Here is a 25723-nt window from a genome sequence, read left to right as displayed (position 1 = left end):
GTGGGCGGGGCTTGAGGCCACGCCCCGAGCGAGCCCGCGTCCGCGGCGGAGCAGCGCCCCTTGGCGGTCTCCCGCGGCCTAGCGTTAGGGCTGGGGCTGCGGCGGGCACCCCGCGGGCCAGTCCTCGCTGCGGCTCCGGGGTCTTCTCCCACCCCCGATGGAAGCCGCGGCTCGGGGCAGTCAGCTCACTCGCTCGCCAGGAGCTCTCAGCTTGGGCAGAAGCGGGGAGGGAGACGGGAAGCCACTGGGGGGTCGATGCTGAGAGAGCCGGAGCCCCGACTTGTGAGGTGGGGAATGCGGCCTTTGGGCTCAACACTGTCAAAATTGCCTCCAGTGGAGCCACTTGAAAATGGAGTCTGAGCGGCCTTTCCAGAGAAACAGCTCTTTGACTAGTTCTTAGACTGCTCTTGGACTTTGCTGTCTTGAACCTTGGATGGGGGCAAACGTATGGACTGGGCCAAAAGGGCAACTGTTTTACAAGCGACAACTTAAAAAGCAAATTTGCCTATTTTATCTCAAAATGAGGTTATTAGAGAACAGCCAAAAGAATTAGAACTCACAGAGAACATGTTATGGCAACCTGTAGGCAAATCCACAGAACAAAGGAGGGAAGCTGTTTTTATAGAGAAAAAGGGGGAGAGGGAGGGAATGGCTTCTCATTGGCTGAGCTGCAGCGCTTCTCATTGGCTGAGCTGAAGCATTTCTCGTTGGCTGAGCTGAAGCACTTCTCATTGGCTGAGCTGTGGCATTTCTGATTGGCTGAGCTGAAGCAGTTCTCATTGGCTGAGCTGTGGTGTTTCTCATTGGCTAAGCTGTGGCATTTCTCATTGGCTAAGCTGTGGCATTTCTCATTGGTTGAGCTGTGGCGTTTCTCTTTGGCTGAGCTGTGGTATTTCTCATTGGCTGAGCTGTGGCGTTTCTCATTGGCTGAGCTGTGGTGTTTCTCATTGGCTAAGCTGTGGCATTTCTCATTGGCTAAGCTGTGGCATTTCTCATTGGTTGAGCTGTGGCGTTTCTCATTGGCTGAGCTGTGGTATTTCTCATTGGCTGAGCTGTGGCGTTTCTCATTGGCTGAGCTGTGGTGTTTCTCATTGGCTAAGCTGTGGCGTTTCTCATTGGCTGAGCTGTGGTGTTTCTCATTGGCTGAGCTGAAGCGTTTCTCATTGGCTGAGCTGTGGCGTTTCTCATTGGCTAAGCTGTGGTATTTCTCATTGGCTGAGCTGTGGCGTTTCTCATTGGCTAAGCTGTGGTATTTCTCATTGGCTGAGCTGAAGCGTTTCTCATTGGCTGAGCTGCAGTGTTTCTCATTGGCTGGGCTGTTGCCAGGTGGGGAGAGAAATCTTCCTTCAGTAGTAAAGTTGTTTATCTTCCTGTGGGAGACGCAAGTGTCCATCTCTTCCTGGTTGGTGTGATTGACAGTGTGTGATGGGGTGAGAGGCCCTTACGGGCCTCCCCAACTCCAGTTTAGTTGAGGTTTCTCATTGATATTTCTACATTTTGAGGAGCTACCAAACTTTTTTCTACTTGGTGATGCTGAGCATCTTTTTTTGCACTTATTTGCTATTTGTATATCTTCTCAGGAGAAATGTCTGTATAATATTCTACCCATTTTTAAATTGGGTTATTTGCCTTTTTATTGTAGAGCTGTAAGAATTCTTTATATATTTTGGATACAAGTTCCTTATCAGATAGTTGGTTTGTGAACATTTTCTCCCATTCTATAAATTGTCCTTTTGCTTTCTCCATAATGTCCTTTGAAGTACAAAAGTTTTTAATTTTGGTAAAGTCCAATTTACCTATTCTTTTTGTTGCTTTTGCTTTTATATTGTGAAGATTTAGTCCTATGTTTTCTTCCAAGAATTTCATAGTTTTAACTCTTAAATTTAGGTCTATGATCCATTTTTCGTTAGTCTTTGTATATGATGTGATGTAGGGTCTAATTTCATTCTTCTATATGTGAATATCCAGTTGTATGAAAGATTATTCTTTTGACATTTAATTGTCTTGGCATCTCATCAAAAATCAATTAACCATAAATGTAAGAGCTTCATTCTGAACCCTCATTTCTATTCCATTGATCTATGTGTCTATGCTTGTGTCAGTACCCAGTACCACCCTGTCTTCATTAGTGTGGCTTTGTAGTAAGTTTTGTAATTGTGAGTGATGCCTCAACTTTATTCTTTTTAAAGATTGTTTTGGCTATTCTGGATCTCTTGCATTTTGTTGTGAATATTAGGATCAGCTTATTAGTTTCTGCAAAAAAAAAGCCAGCTCAGGGGGCTGGCCAGGGGCTCAGTGGTTAAGTTCACACGCTTTGCTTTGGTGACCCAGGGTTTTGCCGAAGCAGAGCACACAAACTTAACCACTGAGCCACAGGCCGGCCCCTGAGTATTTTATTTTTTGATGCTATTGTAAAAGAAATTTTTCTTAATTTCATTTTCAGGTTGTTCATTGCTAGTGTATAGAAATAGAACTGATTTCAGTATATTTATCTTGTATCCTGCAACCTTGTTGAAATTATTTTCTAGTTCTAATAGATTTTTGTGGATTCCTTATTATTTTCTCTGTATAGGGTCATGTCATCTGAGAACAGAGACAGTTTTACTTCTTCTTTTCCAGTCTGGATGCCTTTCATGTCTTTTTCCTGCCTAACTACCCTGGCCAGGTCCTCCAGTACAATATTGAATAGAAGTAGAGAGCATTCATCTTTGTCTTATTCCCGATCTTCAGAGGACACCTTTCAGTCTCTCCCCATTGAGTATGACAGTAGTTGTGGGTTTGCTGTGGATGCTCTTCACCAGGGCATCTTCTAATCTTAGTTTGTTGAGGGTTTTTTCTTTTTACCTATTAAAATGGTGTAAGATTGGGGCTGGCCCCATGGCCGAGTGCTTAAGTTCGTGCACTCCGCTGCAGGTGGCCCAGTGTTTCGTTGGTTCGAATCCTGGGCGCAGACATGGCACTGCTCATCAAACCACGCTGAGGCAGCGTCCCACATGCCACAACTAGAAGGACCCACAATGAAGAATATACAACTATGTACCTGGGGGCTTTGGGGAGAAAAAGGAAAAAAATAAAATCTTTAAAAAAAATGGTGTAAGATTTTGTTAAGTGCTTTTTCTGAGTCTACTGATATAGCATGTGGTTTTAGTCCTTTATTTTATTGATATGATATGCTGTATTGATTGATTTTTCTTATCTTAAACCAACTTTTCATGTCTGGGATAAATCTCACTTGTTCAGAGTATATTCTCCTTTATTAGGTCCTGCTGTATTCAGTTTGCTAGTATTTTGTGAAGGACATTTGTGTCTATGATCATAAGGAGTATTGGTCTGTAGTTTTAATTTCTTGTGATATGTTTGTCTGGTTTTGGTAAGGGTGATATGGCTTCATAGAATGAGCTGGGGAGTGTTCCCTCCTCTTCTATTTTTTGGAAGAGGTTGTGAAGGATTGATTTAATTGTTCTTTAAATATTTGATAGAACTCACCAGTGAAGTCATTTGGGCATGAACTTTACTTTGTGGGAAGTTCTTAAATTACTAACTCAACCTCTTCCTTATCACCGGTTTATTCGGATTTCCTATTTCTTCTTGAATCAGCTTTAGTAGATTGTATCTTTCTTGGAATTTGTCCATTTCATCTAGATTATCTAATTTTTTGGTGTACTGTTGGGTTGAAACCTCAGGAGCATCCCAGGTGTAATCTGAAACTGGAGTCCCATACTTGGAGGTCAGGGAGAGACTGAAGAAAGAGGCAGACCACTCCTGATTGGTAGGTGGCAGTTTTATGAGCAAGGGCTTGTCTTGGGCAGCTGCAAGATGAGTAACTCTCCGCACCTGTCCTCTAGAATCTTAAAAGTTTATAAAGAGGCCTCAACTGGGCTCAGTCACGTATACCGTCCAGGTGGTCTCAACAACACATTACTCTCTCAAGGCTGCGTCCTTGGGAAACTTCTAGCATGGAGAAGGCAAGTGGAACACACATTCCAAGGACAAGGGAGAGGGTGAGGTGCTTCCAATTACCCAGGTCTAGCTCATGCGTCAGCCGGCGATCGCGTCCTCTCAAGTACCTCCTCCAACACGTATAACTGTTCATGATATTCCCTTATAAGCCTTTTGATTTTTGTAGGGTCAGTAGCAATGTCCCAGTTTTCACTCCTGATTTTAGTAATTTGAATCCTCTTTTTCTCTTGGTCGGTCCAGCTAAAGGTTTGTCAACTTTTTAAATCTTTTCAAAGAACCAACTGTTGATTTTCTTTCTTTATTTTCTAGTCTGTATTTCATTTATTTCTGCTTTAATCTTTATCATTGCCTCTCTTCTGCTTGTTTTGAGTTTAATTTGCTCTTCTTTTCCTGATTTCTTAATTTGGAAGTTAGAGTTATTGATTTTAGATCTTTTTTTTCTTTTTAAATATGGGAGTTTACTTGCTATAAATTTCCCTCGAAACACTGCTTTTACTGCATCCTATAAGTTTTGATACATAGTGTATTCATTTTCATTCAGCTCAGAGTATTTTCTAATTTCCCTTGTGATTTCTTCTTTGCCCCACTGGTTATTCAGAAGTGTGTTTTTAATTTCCCCCCCATTTGTGGATTTCCCAACTTTCCTTCTGTTATTGATTTCTAAGTTTTAATTTTTTGTTAGTTCTAATTTGTGGTCATAGAACATGCTTTGTGTAATTTCAGTCCTTCTAAATTTATTGAGACTTGTTTTATGGCCTAAAAAATGGTCTATGCTGGAGAATGTTCCATGTGCTCCTGAGAGCAGGACGTGTTCCCCCATTGTTGGGTAGAGTGTTCTATTGATGTCTGTTGGGTCTGGTTGGATTATGGTGTTGTTCAAATATTCGGTTTTCTGTTGATTTCTTGTCTAGTTTTATCCCTCATTATGAGCAGGGTACTAAAGTCTACAACAACTCTTCCTGAATTATCTATTTCTCCCTTCAATTCTATCAGTTTTTACTGCATGTATTTTAGGCCTCTGTTTTTAAACGCCTATATGTTTTTAATTCTTACTTCTTGATGGATTGACCCTTTAATTATTGTAAAATGCCCTTCCTTGTCTCTAGTAACAATTTTTGCCTTGAAGTCTATTTCGTCTGATATTAGCATAGCTAATCCAGCTCTCTTTTGGTTACTGTTGGCATGGAATGTCACTTTCCATCCTTTAACTATTAACCTAATTGTATCTTTGAATCTAAAAGGTATCTTTAAAAAAAATTTTTTTAAAGATTGGCACCCAAGCTAACAACTGTTGCCAATCTTCTTCTTTTTTTTTTTCTGCTTTTTCTCCCCAAATCCCCCCAGTATATAGTTGTATATTTTAGTTGTGGGTCCTTCTAGTTGTGGCATGTGGGGTGCCACCTCAACACGGCCTAATGAGTGGCACCATGTCTGTACCCAGGATCCAAACCAGCAAAACCCTGGGCCACTGAAGCAGAGTATGCGAATTTAACCACTTGGCCACAGGGCTGGCCCCTAAAATGTATCTTGTGGACGGCATAAAGCTGGATGAGGGGTTTTTTTGTAATCTATTCTGTCAATCTCTACCTTTTGATTGGAGTGTTGAGTCTATTTACATCTAGTGTAATGACTGATTAGGTAAAATTTACCTCTGCCATTTTGCTATTTGTTTTCTATATGTCTTCTGTCTCTTTGTTTTTCTATGTCTCCATTACTGCCTTCTTTTTTGCTAAATAGATATTTTCTAGTGTACCATTTTGATTTTTTGGTCATTTCTTTTACTATACATTTTTAAATTATTGTCTTAGTGATTTCCTTGGGGATTAAATTTAACATCTTAATTTACAACAATCTTGTTTATATTAATGCCAACATAATTTCAATAACATATAAAAACTTTACTCTTATACATTCACTTCTATATATCTCCATCCCATCCTTTCTTTTTGTTATTATTGTCATACAAATTATATGTTTATATGTTATAAATCTATATAGTTTTATGATTATTGCTTTATGCAGTTATATTTTAGATCAGATAGGAAAAGAAAAAGAGTTACAAAGAACAAATGCATTAATACTGAATTTTGTATTTACCTATGTAGTTACCTTTACTGGTGCTTTTCTTTCTTTATGTGGGTTCGAGTTACCATCTCATGTCCTTTCACTTCAGCCTGGAGGACTCCCTTTAGTGTTTAGTAGAGGGAAGGTCTATTGGTGACAGATTCCCTCAGTTCTTATTTATCTGGGAATGTCTTAACTTCTCCTTCATATTTGAAGGATAGTTTTGCTGAATATAGAATTTTTGGTCAACAGTTATTTTCTTTCAGCACTTTGAAAATGTAATCCTACCACCTCTGGCCTCCGTGATTTAAGAAGTCAGCCATTGGTCTTATTGAGGATCCCTTGCACATGGTGAATACCTTCTCTCTTACTGTTTTTAAGATTCTCTGTCTTTGACTTTTGACAGTTGGATTATGATGCCTCTAGGGGTGGATCACTTTGTTTATCCTACTTGGAGTAGGTAGAGTTTCTTAGATGTATACATTAACATTTTCATCAAATTTAGGGAGATTTCAGCCATTATTATTATTATTTTTCAAAGATTTTATTTTTTCCTTTTTCTCCCCAAAGCCCCCTGGTACATAGCTGTACATTTTTAGTTGTGGGTCCTTCCAGCTGTGGCATGTGAGACGCTGCCTCAGCATGGTCTGACGAATGGTGCCATGTCCATGCCCAGGATCCAAATTGGCAAAACCCCGGGCCGCAGAAGGGGAGCACACAAACTTAATCACTTGGCCACAGGGCCGGCCCGCAGCCATTATTTTTAAATAGTCTTTCTTCTACTTTCTATACTCTCCTTCTAGGACTCCCATTATGTGTATATTTGGTATGCTTGATGGTGTCCCATAGGACTCTGAGACTCTGTTCATTTTTCTTCATTTTTTTTTTCTCTTCCTCAGACTGGATGATCTCAATTGACCTGTCTTCAAATTTGCTGATTCTTTCTTCTGCCAGCTCAAATTGGCTATCAGCCTCTTTAATGACAATAGCTAAAAAACAAACTAAAGATTAACAATCCAGGGGCCGGCCCCATGGCCGGGTGGTTAAGTTCGTGCTCTCTGCTTCGGTGGCCCAGGGTTTCGCCGGTTTGGATCCTGGGCACAGACCTGGCACTGCTCATCAGGCCACGCTGAGGCGGCATCCCACATGCCACAACTAGAAGGATGCACAACTGAAAATATACAACTATGTACCGGGAGGCTTTTGTGAGAAGAAGGAAAAAAAGAAAATTTTTTTTTTTTTTTCTCCCCAAAGCCCCCCGGTACATAGTTGTATCTTCTTCGTTGTGGGTCCTTCCAGTTGTGGCACGTGGGACGCTGCCTCAGCGTGGTTCGATGAGCAGTGCCATGTCCGTGCCCAGGATCTGAACCAACGAAACACTGGGCCGCCTGCAACGGAGCATGCAAACCCAACCACTCGGCCACGGGGCCAGCCCCAAAGAAAATATTTTTTAAAAAAAAGAAAAGAAAAAGATTAACAATCCAGATTCTTCACTATCTCCCACCCAGTAGACACTAGATGTCTATAAACCATTAGTCCATTTACAGAGCTCACCAAGTGGTCAGACCATGAAACCAAGGCCTACCATTGCTCCATTGCTGTTAGTGACAGGGAATGACTTATTGGCCACAAACAAAACAAAATCCCACAAAATCATTTGAGAGGAAATTAGAATTAGAAAAATTACAATTGGAAAATCATAATTCTATTGCCACTTCAGACTCCCCGCTAGGAACCAAAAAGAGACCTGCCTGAGCTTAGTCTGTGAGGCACGCATTCAGGAAACGTCACTCACCCCGCTCTGTCAGGTGAACTGTGGCATCTCAGTGGAAGCCGTCCGACACTGTGCAGGAAAACTTTCAGGAAAGGTAAAATCATAGCTCTTATGCAGATATAAAATGAACGCATGGCAAAGATTTTATTTAAGTCATTAATTAATAAGGGATCCAGGACTGTTATAACTGCGTCAGAGGAGAAGTCTAAGAATCATAAATCTATGCGGAATAAAGGAATGTTGAAATTAACTTATAAATGGATACAAAACCGGCTTTTTCCATAACTAGGGGAGGGAAATCAATTGAACCTCCAGGGGATGGAATTCATTTTCTGGTCTATAGGAAAGAATTATTTACATTGCTATTAGTTATCTACAAACACAAAGTTGTAAAATAGCTTGAAGACAATGACAGGCACCGACCTTATAAATCAGAGACCCTCTAAACAGAGCATAGCTTTCCTTAGAGACCCCGGTAATCTGCTCTGCTGAGTCAAAGTCTTAGATTTTCTTCACATCCCAGGCCCCATCCCCCAAGTGCCCCTGGTTTTCAGTCCCCAGGATTCCCAGATCCTCAGTCCCCCTAGAAAGAACTCTATTCCACTCAGTCCCAGACCACCTCCCCAGACCCCCAAGCCCCACTCCCAGTAACCCCAGTACCTAGTGTAACTGTGGGCTCTCCAGGACCAGTTCAACTGACCTCATCTCTTTTCAACAGAGTGATTAAGAATTGCCATTCAGAAAATCTGCAAAGTCACACAGCCCAGGCATGCACAAAAGCAGAGATTGTGACCTGAAATGACCACAGAACCAAAGATCCTTCTTCCCACAGAACCCAAGGACGAGGAAATGACTGGAACTTGAAAGTCAGACTCTTACCAGAAGTGAAGGGTACCTCATTCAGGAAGATCCGGTGTTCAAATTTCTTCCTTGCCTCATCATAAAAGTTTAGAACCTTACCATAAATGCTTGAAGCCCACCAATCAAAGCCTGCCCCACCAGCATTTCCGCGTGCAGCCCTTTCTCCCTAACCTCTTAAATTTTGCCCCAAATCCTGAACTGGGGAGACAGATCTGAGGGCACATGCACCCTGTTCTCCCTGCAGACCAATCTCTAAGAATAAAGCTGCTCTCTTTTCCCAAAGGCTGATGCTGCAATTAATTGGCTTGTCTATGTGCACTGGGCAGAGAATCCCAATTTTGTGTGCTAAGACTAGTCCCCCACTTCCCATATCCTCTGGCCCCAATTCCTCCAGTTCCATGAATTTTCTGGCCCTCAGACCCCTCATTCAAGTCCCCCGAGTTTGCTTCAGCACCAGCTCCATGGCAATTCCCAAAGACTAGGGGTCAGACCACCTCTCACCTTGCCCAGAGCCCCAGATGGTTCTAGCATATCCATGGAGAGGGGAGGTCCAGCAATGTCTGAGCTTGGCTGACCACTGGCTTGGTGGGTGGGGAGGAGGGGGATGGTGGCTCTTCATTCAGAAAAATAAAGAGTGTGATTTTCCTCATGCTGAGAGCCCTGGAGTCAGGCTCCATGACACTACCTGCTTGGAAGAGGGACCCGGCCAGCCAGGCCATCCACACTCAGGATGGCAGACCCTCAGGAAAGGTGAAGCTGTTCAGAACTAGGTTTGTTTTTGCCCACCACCCGGAAAGCCAAACACCCAGATGACAAGATTGCAGCAGAGAGAGGGTTTAATCACAAGGCAGCCAGGTCAGGAAGCAAGGGAATGAGTCTCAAATCTGCTTTCCCACAAATGAGGACTCAGGGATATTTATGGGGTAGGGGGCAAGGTGGTCTGAAATGTGGAGATAGATGATTGGAGGTGAGGAGAGGTGAGGTAATTGATCTGCGCAAGTGTAGTCAGACTCCTCTTCACAGGAGTCTGACCTGCAAGGGAGCAAAATGGTGGTGTTAGCATGATCTGAGGGTAGAGTTTTTAGTCTCTTGACATCAAAAGGTTGCTTATTGGACATCTGCACAGGCCCAGTTGACGGGTTAGTAATCTGAACCAGCCTGAAGTGGACAAGGAGTTCTAATTCCTGAAAAACAGCTCAAACACTCATTACCATGGTGACCCAGGCTCCAGGGAGATGTCATCTATAGGAGCCTAGTGGGAGTCAGATAGCATATTGCCTGAACAGCATAGTACTTACAAAAGGGAGAAAAAAACTTTTAGCTCCTAGTTACCTAATCATCAATGGCTAACTCTTTGCCCGTTTCAATCCCCCTATTCCTTTGTCATTCCTCATTCTTGGGGGATTTGGAGTGACGACCCATCTATCTCCTTCCTGCTGAATCAGGGCATAGATCCAGGTTAGAGGAATGAAACTGTTTAGCACCCATTTGGGCATATTCTCTTGTTCCCAACTTCAGGTTGACATTTTGCATTATTAGAACTTTTGTACCTTGCTCAACAGTTTTGGAACAACATCTAAAGGCACATTTTATAATCAAGTATCAGACCAAAAGGATAAGAAGTACAGATGACCCAAGATTTAACAGTTCCTGAAAAATAGACCTAATCCCAGTGGGGCCTCCATCTGACCTCCAGGTGGGGGCAGACATCTGGTCTCCGTTCCTGACAGTCTTTTGTTTTACTGGCTGTGCATCAGAGACCAGAGAAACGCCCTATACCGTGATCTTTCAGTTGTCCTTGATGGTGGATGATGGCTATCAGCATGGGCTCTCTGCCCAGGGGTCATCACATTCCTAAGGAACTCAAAAGAACAAAGTTATCATCTTATCGCAGCTGGGAGGAGCCATAAAATCTACAGAGCATGTCGGGGTTAGTTAATCAGAGGTCATTCAAAGTTACAATATGGTTTCTTTTCTACAATTCGGCTTCCCTTATATAACCTTGTATTGAGCCGATATCAAACTCCAGACCCTGCTCTCTGCTGAGGAGACCAGAGAGGGCAAGGACCACAGCTCCAGGCTCCCAGCACCACGCTCACCTCATCACTAGTTCCCTTTGAGTCCCTGATTCCTTGGGGGACCGCCAGCTGCCTCCCCTCAGGTGTCTCTCTTTCTCACCCTCTCTGCTCCTCAGGGAGGTTTCCCAGACCCCAGACTTCACTGTGGGTCTGCTTTCGTCTCTCTGGATTCTTTTGTCCGGAGTGTAAACATCTTCTCTTCTCTGCAGGTGTGACTGGCTCTGGAATCAGAGAGCCCTTGCATTCTCATTTCTTCACATTCTGGACGCCTGACCTAATGTCCGCATTGGGGGTTGATGCGGGTGGCCTGCCTTTCCCAGTGACTCGCATGTAGAGAGTTGGCACGCCACCCCTTTGAGCAACAACACACACTCACTCAGCACTCTCAGGAAATGCCGTCCACAGAATGATTTTTCAAAGGGAATATCAAGGGGTGGCCCAGGGGTGTCAAGGAGGGGCCAGGTAGGGAATCTTTTTCAATCTGCCTTCTAATTAGCTTAGTTTCCCCACTGCCCTTGCAAAAGGATAGGAATTTCAAGGTTGGCTTGCAGCTTGTCTTTCATCAAATTAAAATGCTGATAATGTGTGCAGATGGAAAAAAGCTTCCCCAGGACGTGCCCTGAGAGCACCCCTGGAGGCCTTGTCTGGGCAGTCCAGCTGAGGAAGGCCCTGCCTGTTTCTCTGCCTGGCCTGGCTCTAGGTGTTCTGAGATGACCAGATGCCCAGGGAACGCTCCCTTGCAGGTCAGAATCAGGTTAGGGAAGCGCCATGCTAGGGAGCTTGAGGTGGAGGCCTTGGAGAGGGAGGGGTCGTAGGGAGTATGTCAGGGAGAGTTGCCAAGAGAATGATTCACTCTACCCCAGGCAAGGAAAGATGGACCACTGCTGCATGTCCAAAGGTCTGTGCTGTCCCAAATGTTTCAAAGAGGGGACAAGAGAGGGTTTCACCACTCCCTCATCTGTGAGCTTAAACAAGCAAGGAATTGTGGGCCCACAAAACATGGAAGTCCAAGGGGTCTAGCTTCAGGTGTGGCTGGATCGAGGTTAGCCCAGGATGTTGTCAGGGTTCTGCCTCTCTCCATCTCTCACTCTGCTTCATTCTCAGATGTGCTCCCTGAATAGTTTGGGTAGTTTTTACAGCTCTCAGGATGACTGATACCCCCAAGACAGATCTCATGGTGGACTCTGACTTGCTCCACAGGGGCGTTGCCTCCCAGTTCAGTCACTGTGGGCAGGAGGATGGGCCCCATGACTGGATCAGCCGGGTGACCCACCCAGCCACAGGTTGGGGAGCATGGGTCCTCTGATTAACACTCCACCAGAACCCTAGTGGCCTCCAAGCCCCTTGGAAGGCGCAGTAGAGACAATGAGGCCAGTGCTTGAGTGGAGGAAGCCAAAGTGTCCCCATGGAGGTGGACAATGAGCTTCCCCAAGACGAGGTGGGCATGGCCAGAGTGGCTGATTCTGGAATTGCTGATGACCTGCACCCAATCCCTGGCCAGGGACCCAGCCAATCCCACACTCCCATTTCCTGGTGCCATGGAAGCTAGGAGGTCCCTTTGAATTCTGTCGAGGGCAGAAAGCCCCTTAAAGGACCGCTGTCCCATGTCCCCAAGCCAGGCAGTGGGGGCTCTGAACAGACACAAACGAAGGGACACTACCATTCTTTCACCCCTGGAAAGGAAGCTGCGCACGGCAGGCCAGGCCCCGGCTAGCCCTCCCGTGGTCTTTAGGAACTGAGAGGCCTGCTCTTGGTGGTGGGACAGACAACACTGGGCCCTATGGCTGAGGCCTCGCTGGCACCCAGGGCACTGCCCTCTGGGGACAATAAGGTGTCTTAGGTCTTACCTCAGCCACTGCCTCCTCTCTGGGGTCTCCTTCAAATGCCCCCCAGCCCTGTGTCTGAGAGAAGCTTTGGGTAGGACTGTGAACCTCAGAGCGACTGACCACCTGCTGTCTAGTTGGAGGTGCCCTGAAGAGGCACTGGGGACAGGGCTCAGCTCCGAGGGACCCTGGCGTCTGGCCTCAGCCCTGGGCAGCCACGAGTGGGAAGGGAATGCAGGGGACTCTCAAGGACTCAGGGCTGCAGTGCCTTCCTCCCTTTGTTATTCTGGCCTTGACCTGTTTCCTAAGGAGCACTGACAGGAAGGCCCTAGACGCTTCAAACGGCAGCAGCTTCTTCACACTGCCCACCTCCAGCCCTGGCCCTGGGCTCAGGGCCACCTGCCCCTCTCTCCGGGAGACCATGCATGTCCCACAGGGCCCCTCTCCTCCATGGCCCTCGGGCCTGGCACACCTGGCACAAACACACACGTGGGCAGAGCAGAGGCTCCACAAAGACCTTTGATCGTCGCCCAATGGGAGGGAGGGCAGGAAGGAACTGGGAGGAACCTCCACCAGCTTCAGGCCCAGGGTGAGTGGAAGAGGGGTGCTGATGTGAGATGAGGGCAGTGTCAGAGGGGGCTGGAAGGGTGCGATGAGACCCATGGCCATACCTTGTCCTCCTTCTTACGAATCTCCACTTACCGTCACCAAAGGTGGCTTCCTCAGTTCACATCCCACCTGCTGGCTCCCATCCCCTAAAGGCAAACAGCCATGTCAGGCTGCCACTGCCCCCAATCCTCCTCCTAGTGGTCAGCACTCTGGAAGGCTAGGGCCTGCCGGGTGGCCTCCTGCCCTCAGGGCTGGGCTGTCTGAGCCACTTGGGAGCCAGGCCCAACCTGACGCTTGATGGAACCCCAGACCAGAGGATCTGGTGGTCAAAGCCAGGGGGGAGGGGAAGATGAAGGGGCAGGAAGAGGCCTTCAAAGGCTCACGTGCAGGCCAAGTCAAGGGCAGGTGGCTTCTGAAGTTTAGAAAGGGCATCCGCAGACCAGAACAATCATGGGGAGGAGCTGAACAACAGCGGCAGCAGCCTTTTCTCCCATTGCCCATACTCCCTGCTCCTGTGGCTGCAGGGAGAAGTGAGGCCCTTTCTGAGAAAGAGGTCTCAATGCCACGCCAGTCCACTGGATGGAGGCAGGACACTCCCCTGGGAAGCCTGTATCCCCCAGGGGTCTCTGCTTCCTGCCTGCCCAGGAGGTGCAGAGGAGGCAGCAGAAGCCCAGGCCCCTGCCTCACTGCAGCTTCCATCTGAACATTCTCCCAAATCTGAATCCTCGCCCTCCTGCTTTGCTTGGGTGCTCATGCCAGTTCCCCTCAAGACTTTTCTGTAGGAGAACCACCCAGTCCAGGGCAGACAATGGTCGGTGCTGAGGCCCTGCTCCCTGAACACACCAAGCAAAGGTCCAGACTGCTGTCCCAGGGCTGGGGCAGGTGAACGCTGCTCAGGGCCAGGGGCCATCTGAAAGCGGCCCCGAGAGAAGGCAGCAGTTGCCACGTCCGCCTGAATAGAGGCTTTGGGCCTTCAGGGGTTTTATCAGAGAAGCTACAAACAACCCTGGTGGCTCAGGATGGAGCAATGCTCTTGAGCAGAAGCACCCAAGATTGGTTGGAACTTTATGCCTCTGTCTCTTCTAAGTCCCACTCATTGAACCCCTTCTGTGCCTGGCAGGATCCTTCCGTAAAGCAGTGGGGAAGTGCTACCATGCTCAGGTCACAAAGCGGGAGACAGCCCATCAGGCCTGACCCTCATGCCCAGCTAGCTCAGCCCACCATGCAGCCTTGAGATGCTTGTGGAGCAGTGGCCCTACTGGGAAGAGGCCCCGCCATTCAGCTGGAGATCCCAGATGGGCTGACACTGAGTGGACACCAGGCTGTCTCTGACCACCACAGCCTATGCAGGCCCTTGGCTCGGATTCCAGCCCTGGAGGTTGGCCTTCGCCCTCCCTCTGGGCAGTTTTCTGGGGCTGGGGGGACAAGAGTCCTGGACTCACAGGGCATGACCCCAGGATCTTTGAGAGCAGCCTGGGGGTGGCCAGCCCCTGCTGAACAGGTCAGGCCAGCGTGCCAGCCCAGGGGAGGTCTATCTGCACTGGGAAGGTGCCCTCAGGGATTAACACTCCAAGTCATGGAATAAAAATGCTTTATTGTGCAAATCCCAACAGGTCCCAGGCCCAGGGCCAAGTCTACAGCTGCTGTCAGGCCCTGGCTCCATGCCTTCTCTGTGGTCCCTACCCTGGCCTGAAGCACGAGAGTCTCCCGTGGAGTGTGCAGGTGTCCGTCCATAAGTGTGCCCGTGCATAGGGAGGGCCTCCCTGGGCTGCAGGTACTCAGGCACTATAGCAGCCTCAGCCTGAAGACAGGTGGGGCCAAGTGATGTCCCTGCTGCCCCAGCTCAGGGTCCACATGGGTCCACACAGTCCTTCCTGCTGTGGAACACGTGGTAGATGCTGGTGGGAGGGAACATGGCGACAGCACCAAGCATGGAGCCCAGCTGGATGGCCACGCCAGCTGCCAGCAATGCCGGTCGCCCCCCCGCATGCAGCAGGGAGCTGGCAGCCACCTTCACGTAGGAGAACACGCCCAGACACAGCACCCACAACAGCACCTGGCGGAATGGATGCGGCAGCAGGCTGAGCATGAGATGTTCCAGCTCTGGGGCAAACACCCTCCTCAGTGCCACCCCTTTGCTTCTGTGTCCCCAATGTACTTACCACAAGGACCACCCCTGCAGAGGTGCCCACCAGGGGCGGGCAGGGGCTCAGGATTGCCAGCGCCATCAGGTAGGCCCCAAAGAGCATGCCTAGTAGACAGAGACCACCCAGTCCTGCCAGGGACCTGCCAGGGGTGAGCAGAAACTCAGGGCTGGCCGCACAAGAACCCAGCCCCTATCCCTAAGTTCCACCCCCTGAATGGTTTGGGGCCCCTTGTGTACCTGCACAGCACACCCATGGCCAGGAAGCAGGCAAGAGGGCTGGCGGTGCTGCCCAGCACCACAGCCAGGTGGTAGGCCAGGCGTCCATAGGGCAAGCAGGAAAAGCTCTGCACAGCAGGCAACACGCCGTTGGTCAGTGCGTTGGTGACAGCGAGCAGGCCCAGCAGGCAGGCACTGCGCGTGGAGGGCAGCTGATGGGCCTCAGGGTCTGGACTGGGGGTGGTGCCTGCTGCCTGGCTTGGCGGCTCCTGAAGCGGCGAGGCCTCTTCCTCCTCCTCCTCCACTCCTGGGGCTCCCATCCGCAGGTCAGGCCCTGGGGCCCCTGTGGGTATGGATGGTGGTGATGGCAACAACAGCAGGAGACCCTGGAAGGCAGCAGCCGAAGTGACCAGAAGGGCAGTCAGTGCCCAGAAGAAGGTGCTGGCAGAAAAACGCTCTGGGAAGTGGTGGGGGGGCCCAGGGGTGCCATTGATGGGGGCTGGCGGGCACTCAAGGCGGCCCACACCCTGCACTAGGGCCAGCACACAGGGCAGCAGAGCACTGAGGCCCTGACCCAGAAAGAAGGACCGCAAGAAAGGAGGTGGCAGGTGGCTCAGGAAGGGCAGGAAAGTGACATTAGAGGCACAGCAGGCCAGTGCCAGCACCAAGGCCAGCGTTAAGAAAGCCACAGAATGGAGCTGCCCTGCCACCGGCGCTACGTGGTGCCACAGCGGAGCCAGCAGTGCTGTGCCCACCATGCTCAGCGCCTGCACCACCTGGATGGGGCCCCGCTCGCCCTTGCCCGGGGCCAGCCGCCTCCACAGGGTCACCACCAGCAGACCCAGGTTCCCCAGTGCCACAAGCACAGCAAGGTATGAAGGAAGGCTCCAACCTGCAAAGAAAGGAGGAGGCCATGTCAGGGGCAGGATGCTAAGGGACCAAGAGCTGTTGCAACCCACTTTGCGGGGCACACCTGCCCTGCACTTCCCTGCACACGCCCACTCACCCTCGGGGAGGTCTTTCACCACCACAGGCAGCTCCACCCAGATCCCATTGATGGCAGCCCATGAGCCCATGCCGAACAGAGCTACCAGCAGGTGGGTCAGCACCAGACGGCCCAGCGGCGCTGCTGCCATTCAACCCAAGGCTGGGCCCTCCAAGACAGGGCAAAGGTCACAGCCAGCTCTTCTTTCCCCGCCTAGGTCCAAAGAAGACGCTTCGGCTCTTCTAAGAACTGAAGATCTCTTCTAGCTTGAAGGAAATAGACACGCATGCAGGATCACAAGGAGACACAGAACCCGAGTGAGAGGAAGGCCAGACCGCCGAGACCAGGGAAACTGGGGGAGTGTCCGGGGGTGGGGGATGGGGAGGAGGAGGGGCCAAAACATACCAAGAAGCAGCGGCCGCCTGTGTCGGGATGACGACACAGAAAGGCGGGCAGGCAGAGAAGCAGGAAGCCGTGCTTAAGGCGCCACGACCCCACGGGAAGAGCTGATCTTAGGGTCTGAGTTGCCGAGACCACCATCACCCTCACCCCAAGACGGACACGAGACCAAGGACCCAGGGACAAGGGCACCCTTCAGGCGCCACGCACACCTCTGCGGCTTCGGCGCCCACCTGGGACCGCCTGGGCCCCGTCGGGCTCTGAGCGGGTGTGGCCGCGGCGGGCACCGCCCCCCGCTGGGTCCGGTGGGTGGCGGGGAGCAGCGGGGCGAGGGGGTCCCTGCGCCTCCCGGTCCGCGCGCTCCCCGACCTGGCGGTCAGCCGGCCGCCCCGCTGCGAGGGCGCCGCCTCTGGCCCAGGGTCGCGGCCCCAGCTCAGAGCCGGGGAAGCCGGTGGATGCGACCAGGCAGGAGCGCGGACTCTACTCACCGCGGAACTCCAAGACGCGGCTGGCCGGCCCGCCCCCGGCATGGCCCGCCGCCGGAAGCCCCGCCCCGGAAGTCGAGTGCGCAGCCGGCGGGGAGGTGCTGGCCCGGGGTCCAGGCCACGCCCCTTTCGAGGGCACACCTAGCCAGGCCCCGCCCCTTCCGTCGCCAGCCCCGCCCCTTCCGCTCCTCGGGGGCCGGCTGTGTAGCGCGCCTGGTGGTTATGGCTCGCGGGGCTGCCAGGGGGGCCCGGCGCAGAGTCCGGGGCGCGCCGCCGGTCATGGCGCGGGGCCGCTCGGCAGAGGACTGGTGGTGGGATCGGCTGGCTCCGAGCGGCTCCGGGTACCACCTGCTGCAGGCGGACAGCATGCTGCTGGTGCTGCCCGGCCCGGGGCCCGCCCGCGCCCGCACGCACAGGCGCGCTGCCCGCCGAGCTCAGCGGCTGCGGCCCCCGGGGACCTGCGCCGTGGCAGCCAAAGCCAAGCCCAGACCCGCGCCCGCCCCTGAGGCGCCGCAGGGGCCCGACGCGGGCTGGGGCGACCGCATTCCCTTGGAAATCCTGCTGCAGATTTTCGGGCTGCTGGTGGCGACCGATGGGCCCATGCCCTTCCTCGGCAGGTACCCCAGGCCGACCCAGCGCAGTGGCATGGCTCAGGCTGACCCACAGCGCAGTCTCACAGGAGGTTCAGTTGGAGCCCCAGAGGCCTGACTTTGAGCTGAGGTGTCCACAGCGCTGTGAGAGTTGCGGGGGCAGGTCCTTCCTCATAGAAAACTCCATAGCGTCAGCAGGTGGGGGGTGTGGGGGCGGTATTGGCCACGAAAGACCCTGCCCCTCAGCAGAGATTTTCTCCCAGGGCTGCACGCGTGTGCCGCCGCTGGCACGAGGCCGCCTCCCAGCCCGCGCTCTGGCACACCGTGACCCTGTCTCCTCCGCTGGCTGGCCGCCCCGCCCTTGGCGAGGCCAAGGCCGAGAAGAAGCTCCTTGCATCCCTGGAGTGGCTTATGCCCACTCGGTGAGGAGTTTATTCTTTTCCTTGTCCCCTCACTCCACTTGGGTGGTATGTCAAAACTTCCAGGCCCCTTGCTTTCTCCCTGCACCAGGGTGGGGAGGACGCCGACAGAAGGGGCAGTGTGGGAACACTTTGCAGCTCTGCTTCTGCTGTCGGCCCAGGTTCTCACAGCTCCAGAGGCTGACCCTCATCCACTGGAAGTCCCAGGTACACCCCGTGTTGAAGGTGAGAGCTCGAGGCTGCCCTGCCTACCAGCCGTGACACTCTCGGGTTGCCCAGGACTTCCAGGGAGTGGGTCAGGCACCCTGGAGCCCACCGCTGCCCCATGGGGATGCCTGCCTGGTTCTCCTTTCCTGTTGTCTCCTCCAGCAGGGAGGTGTCAGAGATGGGAGCACCTAAGTGGGCCTGGCATGGGCAGAAAGGAGGTCATAGCTGAGGCAGTAAAATGGGGTTGGCACGAGCCATTGGTTTCTTTCCTTTATGGACCACAGCCTGCCCTCCCCCAATTCTGGCTGACTCTCTGTCTTCCACAGCTGGTTAGCGAGTCCTGTCCTCGGCTCACCTTCCTCAAGCTTTCTGATTGCCATGGTGTGACCCCTGACACTCTGATCATGCTAGCCAAATCCTGCCCCCAGCTCCACAGCCTGGACATACAGCACTCCATGGTGAGCCTTGTGTCCCCAGGAGCCCCAAAGAAGCCTGGGCCGCGGTGACAGGTACCCCTGTGTTGGGTTCGCAGGTGGAGTCCACGGCTGTGGTAAGCTTCTTGGAGGAGGCAGGCCCCCGAATGCAAAAGCTGTGGCTGACTTACAGCTCCCAGACAACAGCCATCTTGGGTGCGCTGCTGGTAGGTTGGTGACAGACAGGAGCAGAGCTGGATGCTCAGGGACTGCCTGGCCACTGGCCCCATGTTCTCCCCAACCTCTGCAGGGCAGCTGCTGCCCCCAGCTCCAGGTCCTGGAGGTGAGCACCGGCATCAACCGCAACAGCACTCCGCTCCAGCTGCCTGTTGAGGCCCTGCAGCAAGGCTGCCCTCAGCTGCAGGTACCTGACGCCCCACCTCTCCCACCCGTCACCCCCTCCCCATCTGCAGCCTGGGCCTTGCTCCCAGGTGCTGCGGCTGCTAAACCTGATGTGGCTGCCTAAGCCTTCCGGGCGAGTGGTGACTCCTGGCCCAGGCTTCCCGGGCCTCGAGGAGCTCTGCCTCGCCAGCTCCACCTGCAACTTTGTGAGCAATGAGGTCCTGGGCCGCTTGCTCCATGGCTCCCCTAACCTGCGCCTGTTGGATCTTCGTGGCTGTGCTCGCATCACGCCTGCTGGCCTGCGTGATCTGCCATGTCAGGGTCAGCTCCCTGGGTGGTGGCTGGGCAGGTGGGATGTGGGGACCCTTGCCCACTTTGCAGCTCATGCTCACCCCTCTCACCTCCAGAGCTGGAGCAGCTTCACCTGGGCTTGTACGGCATGTCGGACCGGCTGACTCTAGTTAAGGAGGGCAGCGCCCTATTGACCCAGAAGTGGTGCCACACGCTGAGGGAACTGGACTTGAGTGGCCAGGGTTTCAGCGAGAAGGACCTGGATCACGCCCTAGCTGCCTTTTCAGGCATCCCTGGGGGCTCACGCCCAGCCCTGTGCTCCCTCAACCTCAGGGGCACCCGGGTCACACCAAGCACTGTCAGGTTAGCACCCCTTCCCACAGTCCCTTGGAGCCAGTGTGGCTTGCCTCCCTATCCTGCCTGGCTTGCCTGCTCCAGGGGTCCGAAAGGGGAGTGCATACTGGTCAAGCCCCTGCTTGGGATTGGTCTTGGGGATACCAATGGGACTGGGCTTGGGCCTCAGTGGCTGTGGGTGGCAGAGGCAGTTGTGGTACATGGGCAGAGAGGGCTCCTTAGCCTGGCCCAGCCCTACAGGGGCCTGCGTCGCCTGGGGGCCAGTGGTTCAACTCCCCATGGCCTATCCTGTCCCCACAGCTCTGTGATCAGCAGCTGTCCAGGCCTGCTGTACCTCAACCTGGAGTCCTGCCGCTGCCTTCCCCGGGGCTTGAAGCGGGCCTATCGGGGCCCAGAGGAAGTGCAGTGGTGCCTGGAGCAGCTGCTCACCAGCCTCCCGTCCCTCAGCTAGGCAGCTCCAGACCCCAGACCCCTGGGCCAGCGAGCCCTGCCCTGCTCCCTTTCCCAGTTTTGGATCTTTGAGCATTTTGTTATAATAAAACATTTTCAGGAACTCTGTGTGGTCGTTGGGGTGGGAGTGAGGGGACAGGGGTTGTACCTAAGGGACAACCGGTTTGGGCTAGAGCTGAACCACAGGCCTATGTGTTGTGAGAGGGGGCTCCTGAGTCTGCCTGTGGCTGTGCCTTGCCTGCTCACCCCTGGGCCCGAATCTTGGTCAGAGTGTGTATGTGTGTGTGCGCGTGTCCCCCCCTCGGGGCCACTGAGGTGAGCTGTCCGTGGCTGTATGTGAGGCTCTGACCAGGGCAGAGGTGCTGCTGGAGAGGGGGAGGTCCTGCTCAGCCATGAGGTTTGGTGTGGAGTGCCTGCCTACAGACTTTCCTCCAGTTTAGGCCTGGAATGTTCCGCCACCCCACCCTTCAGGTGAGGGCTGTGAACCAGACTGTACAGGAGGCCCCCGGTGGGATGGGGAACTAGGCGGGAAGTGCACGCCCACCGCAGGCCTGGCCAAGCGACCCCCTGGAGAAGGGTCGTGGTCACAGAATGGCTCCTTCTAGAACCTGCCGCCCAAAGCTTCTAGAACCCCGGGCGGGGCCCAGCCTGGATCGCCACCTAGTGGCGCTCCCCTGACGGTTGCCTGAGTTCCTGCTCCTTCCTGGACCGCAGCCCTGGAGGCATTCTTCTCCCAGGTAAGAGCGCAACTGTGGGCAGAGGGCGGTGGCAGCAGACGAGCCGCCCAGTTGACGACCGCCTGTACCAGATCCAGATCCCCAAGGGCCGGATTACCGGCTTGCCCACGACCTCCAGCGGCAAGCCTTTCCAGCTCTGGGCCCTAGGACACTTGTGCACCGAGCGCCACCTGGCCAAGCGCCTCAAGGACAACAGCTTCTACCCGTTCACGCAGCAGCAGCCCAATGGTGCGCGCGGCCGGCGGCTGGGGAACCGGGTCCTGAACAGGGCGAAGCCGGGGCACGGGGGCCGGAGACCTGAACAGGGCGGGGGCGGGGACCTGAACGGGGAGGCGGCGGAGACCTGAACGGGGAGGGGGCGGGGCCGGGACGCGGGGGCGGAGACCTGAACAGGGCGGGACCGAGGGGCGGGATCTAGGCGGGGCGGGGGCGGGGCCAGAGCCCGTGGCGGGGCTGGCCCGTGGCGGCGCCGGCCCAGAAACTGCAGGCGGAACGCTGACTACGGCCCCGAGCCCTTCGTGGGGCGGGCTGTTCCGGGTCGAGCCCTGGCACTGCCACCCCCGGCTGCGAGCAGGGGCCGGCTGTCCTCACACGCCGCCGCCACACCGTCCCCAGTCTTCGTGCTCGAGTACTACCTGGACACGCTGTGGAAGGGGACGCTGCTCTTCGTCGTCTGCCTCTTATTCGTCAGCTTCGGCTTCTTGAGTCAGGTCTGAGCTCCTGGGCCCACGTCCCACGGCCTTCCCTCTCTGGGGGGCGGGCCCACCGCTCGGCGCCCCCTCCCCGCGCCCCTCGGCCGCTAAGAAGGTCCCCGCGGCGCCCGCAGGTGCAGAACCAGGAGACTTGGGGCTTCCCCGCGTACGGCGTGGGCGTGGGCCTGTGGCTCATGATCTCGTCGCTGCCGCGGCGCCGCCTGGTGCTGAACCACACGCGCGGCATGTACCACTTCTCCATCGAGGGCCGCACAGTGTGTCAGGGACCCATGCACCTGATCTACTTGCGCCTGGCACTCAACTCGGACGGTGACGCACGGGGCGGGCCGCGGAGTGGGGGAGGGTGTGCAAACGAAGGGAAAGACGCTTGAGAGTAAGGCGAGTCATCCGGCAAACTGGCCCACGGCCCGGTCCCCTGGAGCGCCCGCCCCCTGGTGTCTCTACCCCTGGAGCCCCCGCCTCCTGGAGTCTCGGCCCAGTGCAAACCCTGTCTCCTGGAGCCCCCGCCCCCTGGAGCCCCGCCCCCTGGAGTCCCCACCCCCTGGAGTCCCCACCCCCTGGAGTCCCCACCCCCTGGAGTCCCCGCCCCCTGGAGTCCCCGCCCCCTGGAGCCCAGTCCCCTAGGGTCCCCGGGCTGAGCTGCTTGCCCCTCACCAGCCTACGGAAGGTGCTTCTTCCAGCTGGTTCTGTGCGGCCACAAGCTGGAGCCGCTGGTGTTGGTGCAGCTTTCAGAGCGCTACGAGGTGGGTCCCGTCCCAGCCCGCCCCGGATCCCCAGACACACTCCCCTCCCCGCCTCGGTTCAGCTTGACGCCTCCCTCTGCTTAAGGTCTTAAGGTGGGGCTATTTCCACGCGGTCCTAGCCCAGACTTCCGCTCGGAGCCCGTGGAGAGGGCCCTGGGGCTGAAGGGCAGGGCTGGAGATGCGGCCTGGCAAGGGAGGGGACGCCTCAGTGGCCAGCGGCGGGGCCTCTCCTGTCCAGGCAAGAGCTGACCGCCACCCGTTCCCCCAGCAAATGGAATACCTGGGCCGTCACATCGCCCGGAAGCTCAACATTAACTACTTCGACTACCTAGCCACGTCCTACCGGCACGTGGTCCGCCACTGGCCGCTGGGGACCACTTTCAACCCAGGCGTGGTGCTGCGCAAGACCGGCGCCTACGAAAAGCAGGGCTCTCAGTCCGACCTGGACGTGTAGATGCTGCGGGCTGGCACCCCATCCTTCCCCCACCCAGGGCTACATTCTCCCTTCCCCTCCAATCTCCCACCCCTACCCCACCACTGGCCTTCCTCTCAGTAAAGATGCTTCTTGCTTCCAGCTGGTTGTTTCATCTTCGAGGGGTGGGGGGCTCCCGCTCCAGGGTCTTCCCCTGGTGCACACCTCCCAGGGCCTCAGGGAACAACTCCCGGACTTTGGGTTGGAAAATGGGGGTAGTGGTGGGAGTGAGGTGATGAGCAGCCAGGTCTCTAGGAGGTCAGACCCACCATAGGACAGGTATGGGACACACTTACCCATCTTGGCCAGCAGCACTGAACTGGTCCTAGCTGGCCTCAGAAGTGCTGACCAGGGGCCGGCCCGGTGGTGCAGCAGTTAAGTGTGCATGTTCTGCTTTGGTGGCCTGGGGTTTGCCGGTTCGGATCCCAGGTGTGGGCATGGCACCGCTTGGCACACCATACTGTGGTAGGCATCCCACATATAAAGTAGAGGAAGATGGGCATGGATGTTAGCTCAGGGCCAGTCTTCCTCAGCAAAAAGAGGGGGATTGGTGGCAGATGTTAGCTCAGGGCTGATCTTCTGCAGGAAAAAAAACCCAAAAAAAACAAAAAAGAAATGCTGACCAATAAGTTAGGAGTCAGATCTGATTGGTCCAGTCCAGGTTAGGTGCCTGTTACTCGTCCAATGAGTGATGGGATGGGCACAGTCATAAGCCAAGCCCTGTGCCTGGGGGTGCATTCTGGGTTAGACACTTCCCAAAGTCCTGCGGCATAGCTCCCAGGGAGGAGGCTGCAGAACCCTAGGCCAGGGCTCAAGGCCTGCTGGGGGTGAGGGGTAGACCCACCATGTTGTGGAGCTTGCACCCATGTGCCTTCTGGAACCCCAGTCCCATGTTCCCTTGTCCAGTGGGTGTTCCCATCTCCTGGGAGCTGGGAGCTGGGAGCTGCTGTGGGAACAGAGAAGGCAGTGGTGGGCCATGGGGATCCAGGAGTGGCACCTGGCACTATCCACCTGGCTCTCCTGGTCAGCGTTTTCCCTCAGGGCCATGCTGGTGACCCAAGTCTTTGTGCATTGTGCCAGCTGAGTGGCCCTCGAATCAAGACCAGCTGCCTAATTTGCAGGGCTCCACACAAAATGAAAATGCAGAGCCCCTTGTTAAAAAGTTATTAAGAATTTCCAGAAGGCAATGCTAGAGCATTAAACCAAGTGTGGGTCTTTCTGAGCTTGGGGCATTTTGTGATTGCCCAGATTATGTGCCCATGAAACTGGCCCTGCCTGGATTCATGGCTCAGAGTTACTCACTGGTTGACTCTCAATCTTGAAGCTGGCCAAACCCAGTGGGCACACCAGCATCCCTGCCTGTCTCTGGGGCAGAGTCCAGGGACTGCTGGAATTACTTTAGGCAATCCTAGGGAGCAGTTGTTATTCATGGCACAAGTACAGGGACCCCTGCCCCTCAGAAGATGGGGTCTAAGTTTTCCTCAGAGTGGCAGTGCCCAGCTTTTACTGGGGGATGGGCTCAAGATGGTGGGCAGAGCCCAGCAGTGGAGATGTTGGGACATGTTGGGGAACAATGTAGTGGGGAGATATGGGGTGGGGTGTGGGCCAGAGAGCTAGGCTGGCTGGGTGAGTGCGTGGGGCACCCAGGCTGCCTGTTGGCTTTGCACAGGGGTTAGAATGCCAGCCCCTCAGGCTCCAGGAGGCTTCTCAGATCACCAGAAAGGCTTCCAGTTGGGGACTCAGTCTCACCCAGGCAGGCAAAGTCCCTGTCCTCCTGGAGCTGATGATCTAAGGGGGACATAGACGGAGGAGTAAGTTTTGCCAAAGTGGCTGGAGGAGGGGTGAAGTCCTTCTAGCTAGAGGGTCAGGCAAGTCTGAGGATGCAGGATTTGAGCTGCTACCAGGAGCTGGAGGTCATGTGGAGCTCTGGGGGAGAGCATTTGGGGCAGAAGGGACAGGAAGTGTAAAGGGCATGATGCAGTCCTGAGCTGGAGGGGGACTGGCTGGTGAGAATGGAGAGGGGGACCTGGAAGGCAGGAATCAATGGGAAACCACTGGGGAGTTGTAAGCAGAATGTACCATGACCTTGGAGGGAGTGGGAAGGGCCAGGAGGTGGCAGGAATGTGCAGGAGGAGAAGGGTAGCTGGGCGTCAGGTAGGGGCAGGGGGAAACAGAGAGGACCACCAGTAGGTCTGAGCTACATTTTGAGTTCACAGCAGACAGAATTTGCTGGCAAGCTGGATACAGGCTGGAAAGGACAGCAATTCAGGGTGAGTCTGGGGTTTCTGGCCTGGCTACTGGGGCTGCTGGTCCTGGGGAGGAGAGATTGAGGAATCAAGCTGTCTGAGTTAGGGGAGATTTTGAGAAGGCAGGGAGGCACTGGGGAGAAGGGGCAGGAGCAGGAAGCAGAGATCTGGAGCCATCATCCCACACGAGGTCCCTCAGGCCAAGGTCCTGATGTCTCCTGGCAGTACAATGGACAGAGAAGAGCAAGATGAGCCAAGGATGGAGCTCTGGCACCCGACATGCAGA

At 53.8% G+C, this 25723-nt stretch overlaps 3 protein-coding genes and 1 long non-coding RNA gene across 21 annotated transcripts; 2 read left to right on the top strand and 2 right to left on the bottom strand.

Annotated features, from left to right (window-relative positions):
- Positions 1 to 6799: 6799 nt before the first annotated feature.
- On the bottom strand, positions 6800 to 7956 carry LOC139085200 (uncharacterized). The gene is made up of 2 exons (XR_011543314.1): positions 7820 to 7956; positions 6800 to 7013 (listed from the first exon to the last, which is right to left on the bottom strand). It is a non-coding gene; the product is annotated as an uncharacterized lncRNA (long non-coding RNA).
- Positions 7957 to 14743: 6787 nt separating this feature from the next.
- SLC52A2 (solute carrier family 52 member 2) lies at positions 14744 to 17543 on the bottom strand. Of its 15 annotated transcripts, none has more exons than XM_070631285.1 (6): positions 17404 to 17531; positions 16538 to 16782; positions 16287 to 16423; positions 15553 to 15917; positions 15332 to 15455; positions 14744 to 15225 (listed from the first exon to the last, which is right to left on the bottom strand). In XM_070631285.1, the coding sequence occupies exons 2-6, from the start codon at positions 16665 to 16667 to the stop codon at positions 15013 to 15015; spliced, it is 969 nt and encodes a 322-aa protein (XP_070487386.1). In that variant the 5' UTR covers positions 16668 to 16782; positions 17404 to 17531; the 3' UTR covers positions 14744 to 15012. The 15 variants fall into 15 exon arrangements, with proteins under 15 accessions (XP_070487386.1, XP_070487388.1, XP_070487393.1 ...); XM_070631287.1 differs by having other exon boundaries at positions 16538 to 16778; positions 17404 to 17470; XM_070631292.1 differs by having other exon boundaries at positions 16623 to 16782; positions 17404 to 17450.
- FBXL6 (F-box and leucine rich repeat protein 6) lies at positions 17371 to 20629 on the top strand. Of its 4 annotated transcripts, none has more exons than XM_070631280.1 (9): positions 17371 to 18017; positions 18254 to 18412; positions 18571 to 18616; positions 18943 to 19074; positions 19149 to 19256; positions 19340 to 19453; positions 19521 to 19752; positions 19839 to 20085; positions 20377 to 20629. In XM_070631280.1, exons 1-9 carry the CDS (start codon positions 17371 to 17373, stop codon positions 20525 to 20527), a joined length of 1836 nt encoding a protein of 611 aa, XP_070487381.1. In that variant the 3' UTR covers positions 20528 to 20629. The 4 variants fall into 4 exon arrangements, 3 of the variants coding, with proteins under 3 accessions (XP_070487381.1, XP_008508437.2, XP_070487380.1); XM_008510215.2 differs by having other exon boundaries at positions 18571 to 18634; XM_070631279.1 differs by having other exon boundaries at positions 18501 to 19074.
- A 344-nt stretch (positions 20630 to 20973) lies between these two features.
- On the top strand, positions 20974 to 23293 carry TMEM249 (transmembrane protein 249). The gene is made up of 6 exons (XM_070630944.1): positions 20974 to 21034; positions 21264 to 21491; positions 21879 to 21973; positions 22090 to 22285; positions 22634 to 22719; positions 22988 to 23293. Exons 1-6 carry the CDS (start codon positions 20974 to 20976, stop codon positions 23171 to 23173), a joined length of 852 nt encoding a protein of 283 aa, XP_070487045.1. The 3' UTR covers positions 23174 to 23293.
- Positions 23294 to 25723: the final 2430 nt, after the last annotated feature.

Source organism: Equus przewalskii, chromosome 8 (genome assembly GCF_037783145.1).
Source record: "Equus przewalskii isolate Varuska chromosome 8, EquPr2, whole genome shotgun sequence".
In the NCBI taxonomy this organism is placed as follows: Eukaryota; Metazoa; Chordata; class Mammalia; order Perissodactyla; family Equidae; genus Equus; species Equus przewalskii.
This window is presented reverse-complemented; position numbering and strand designations above follow the sequence as displayed.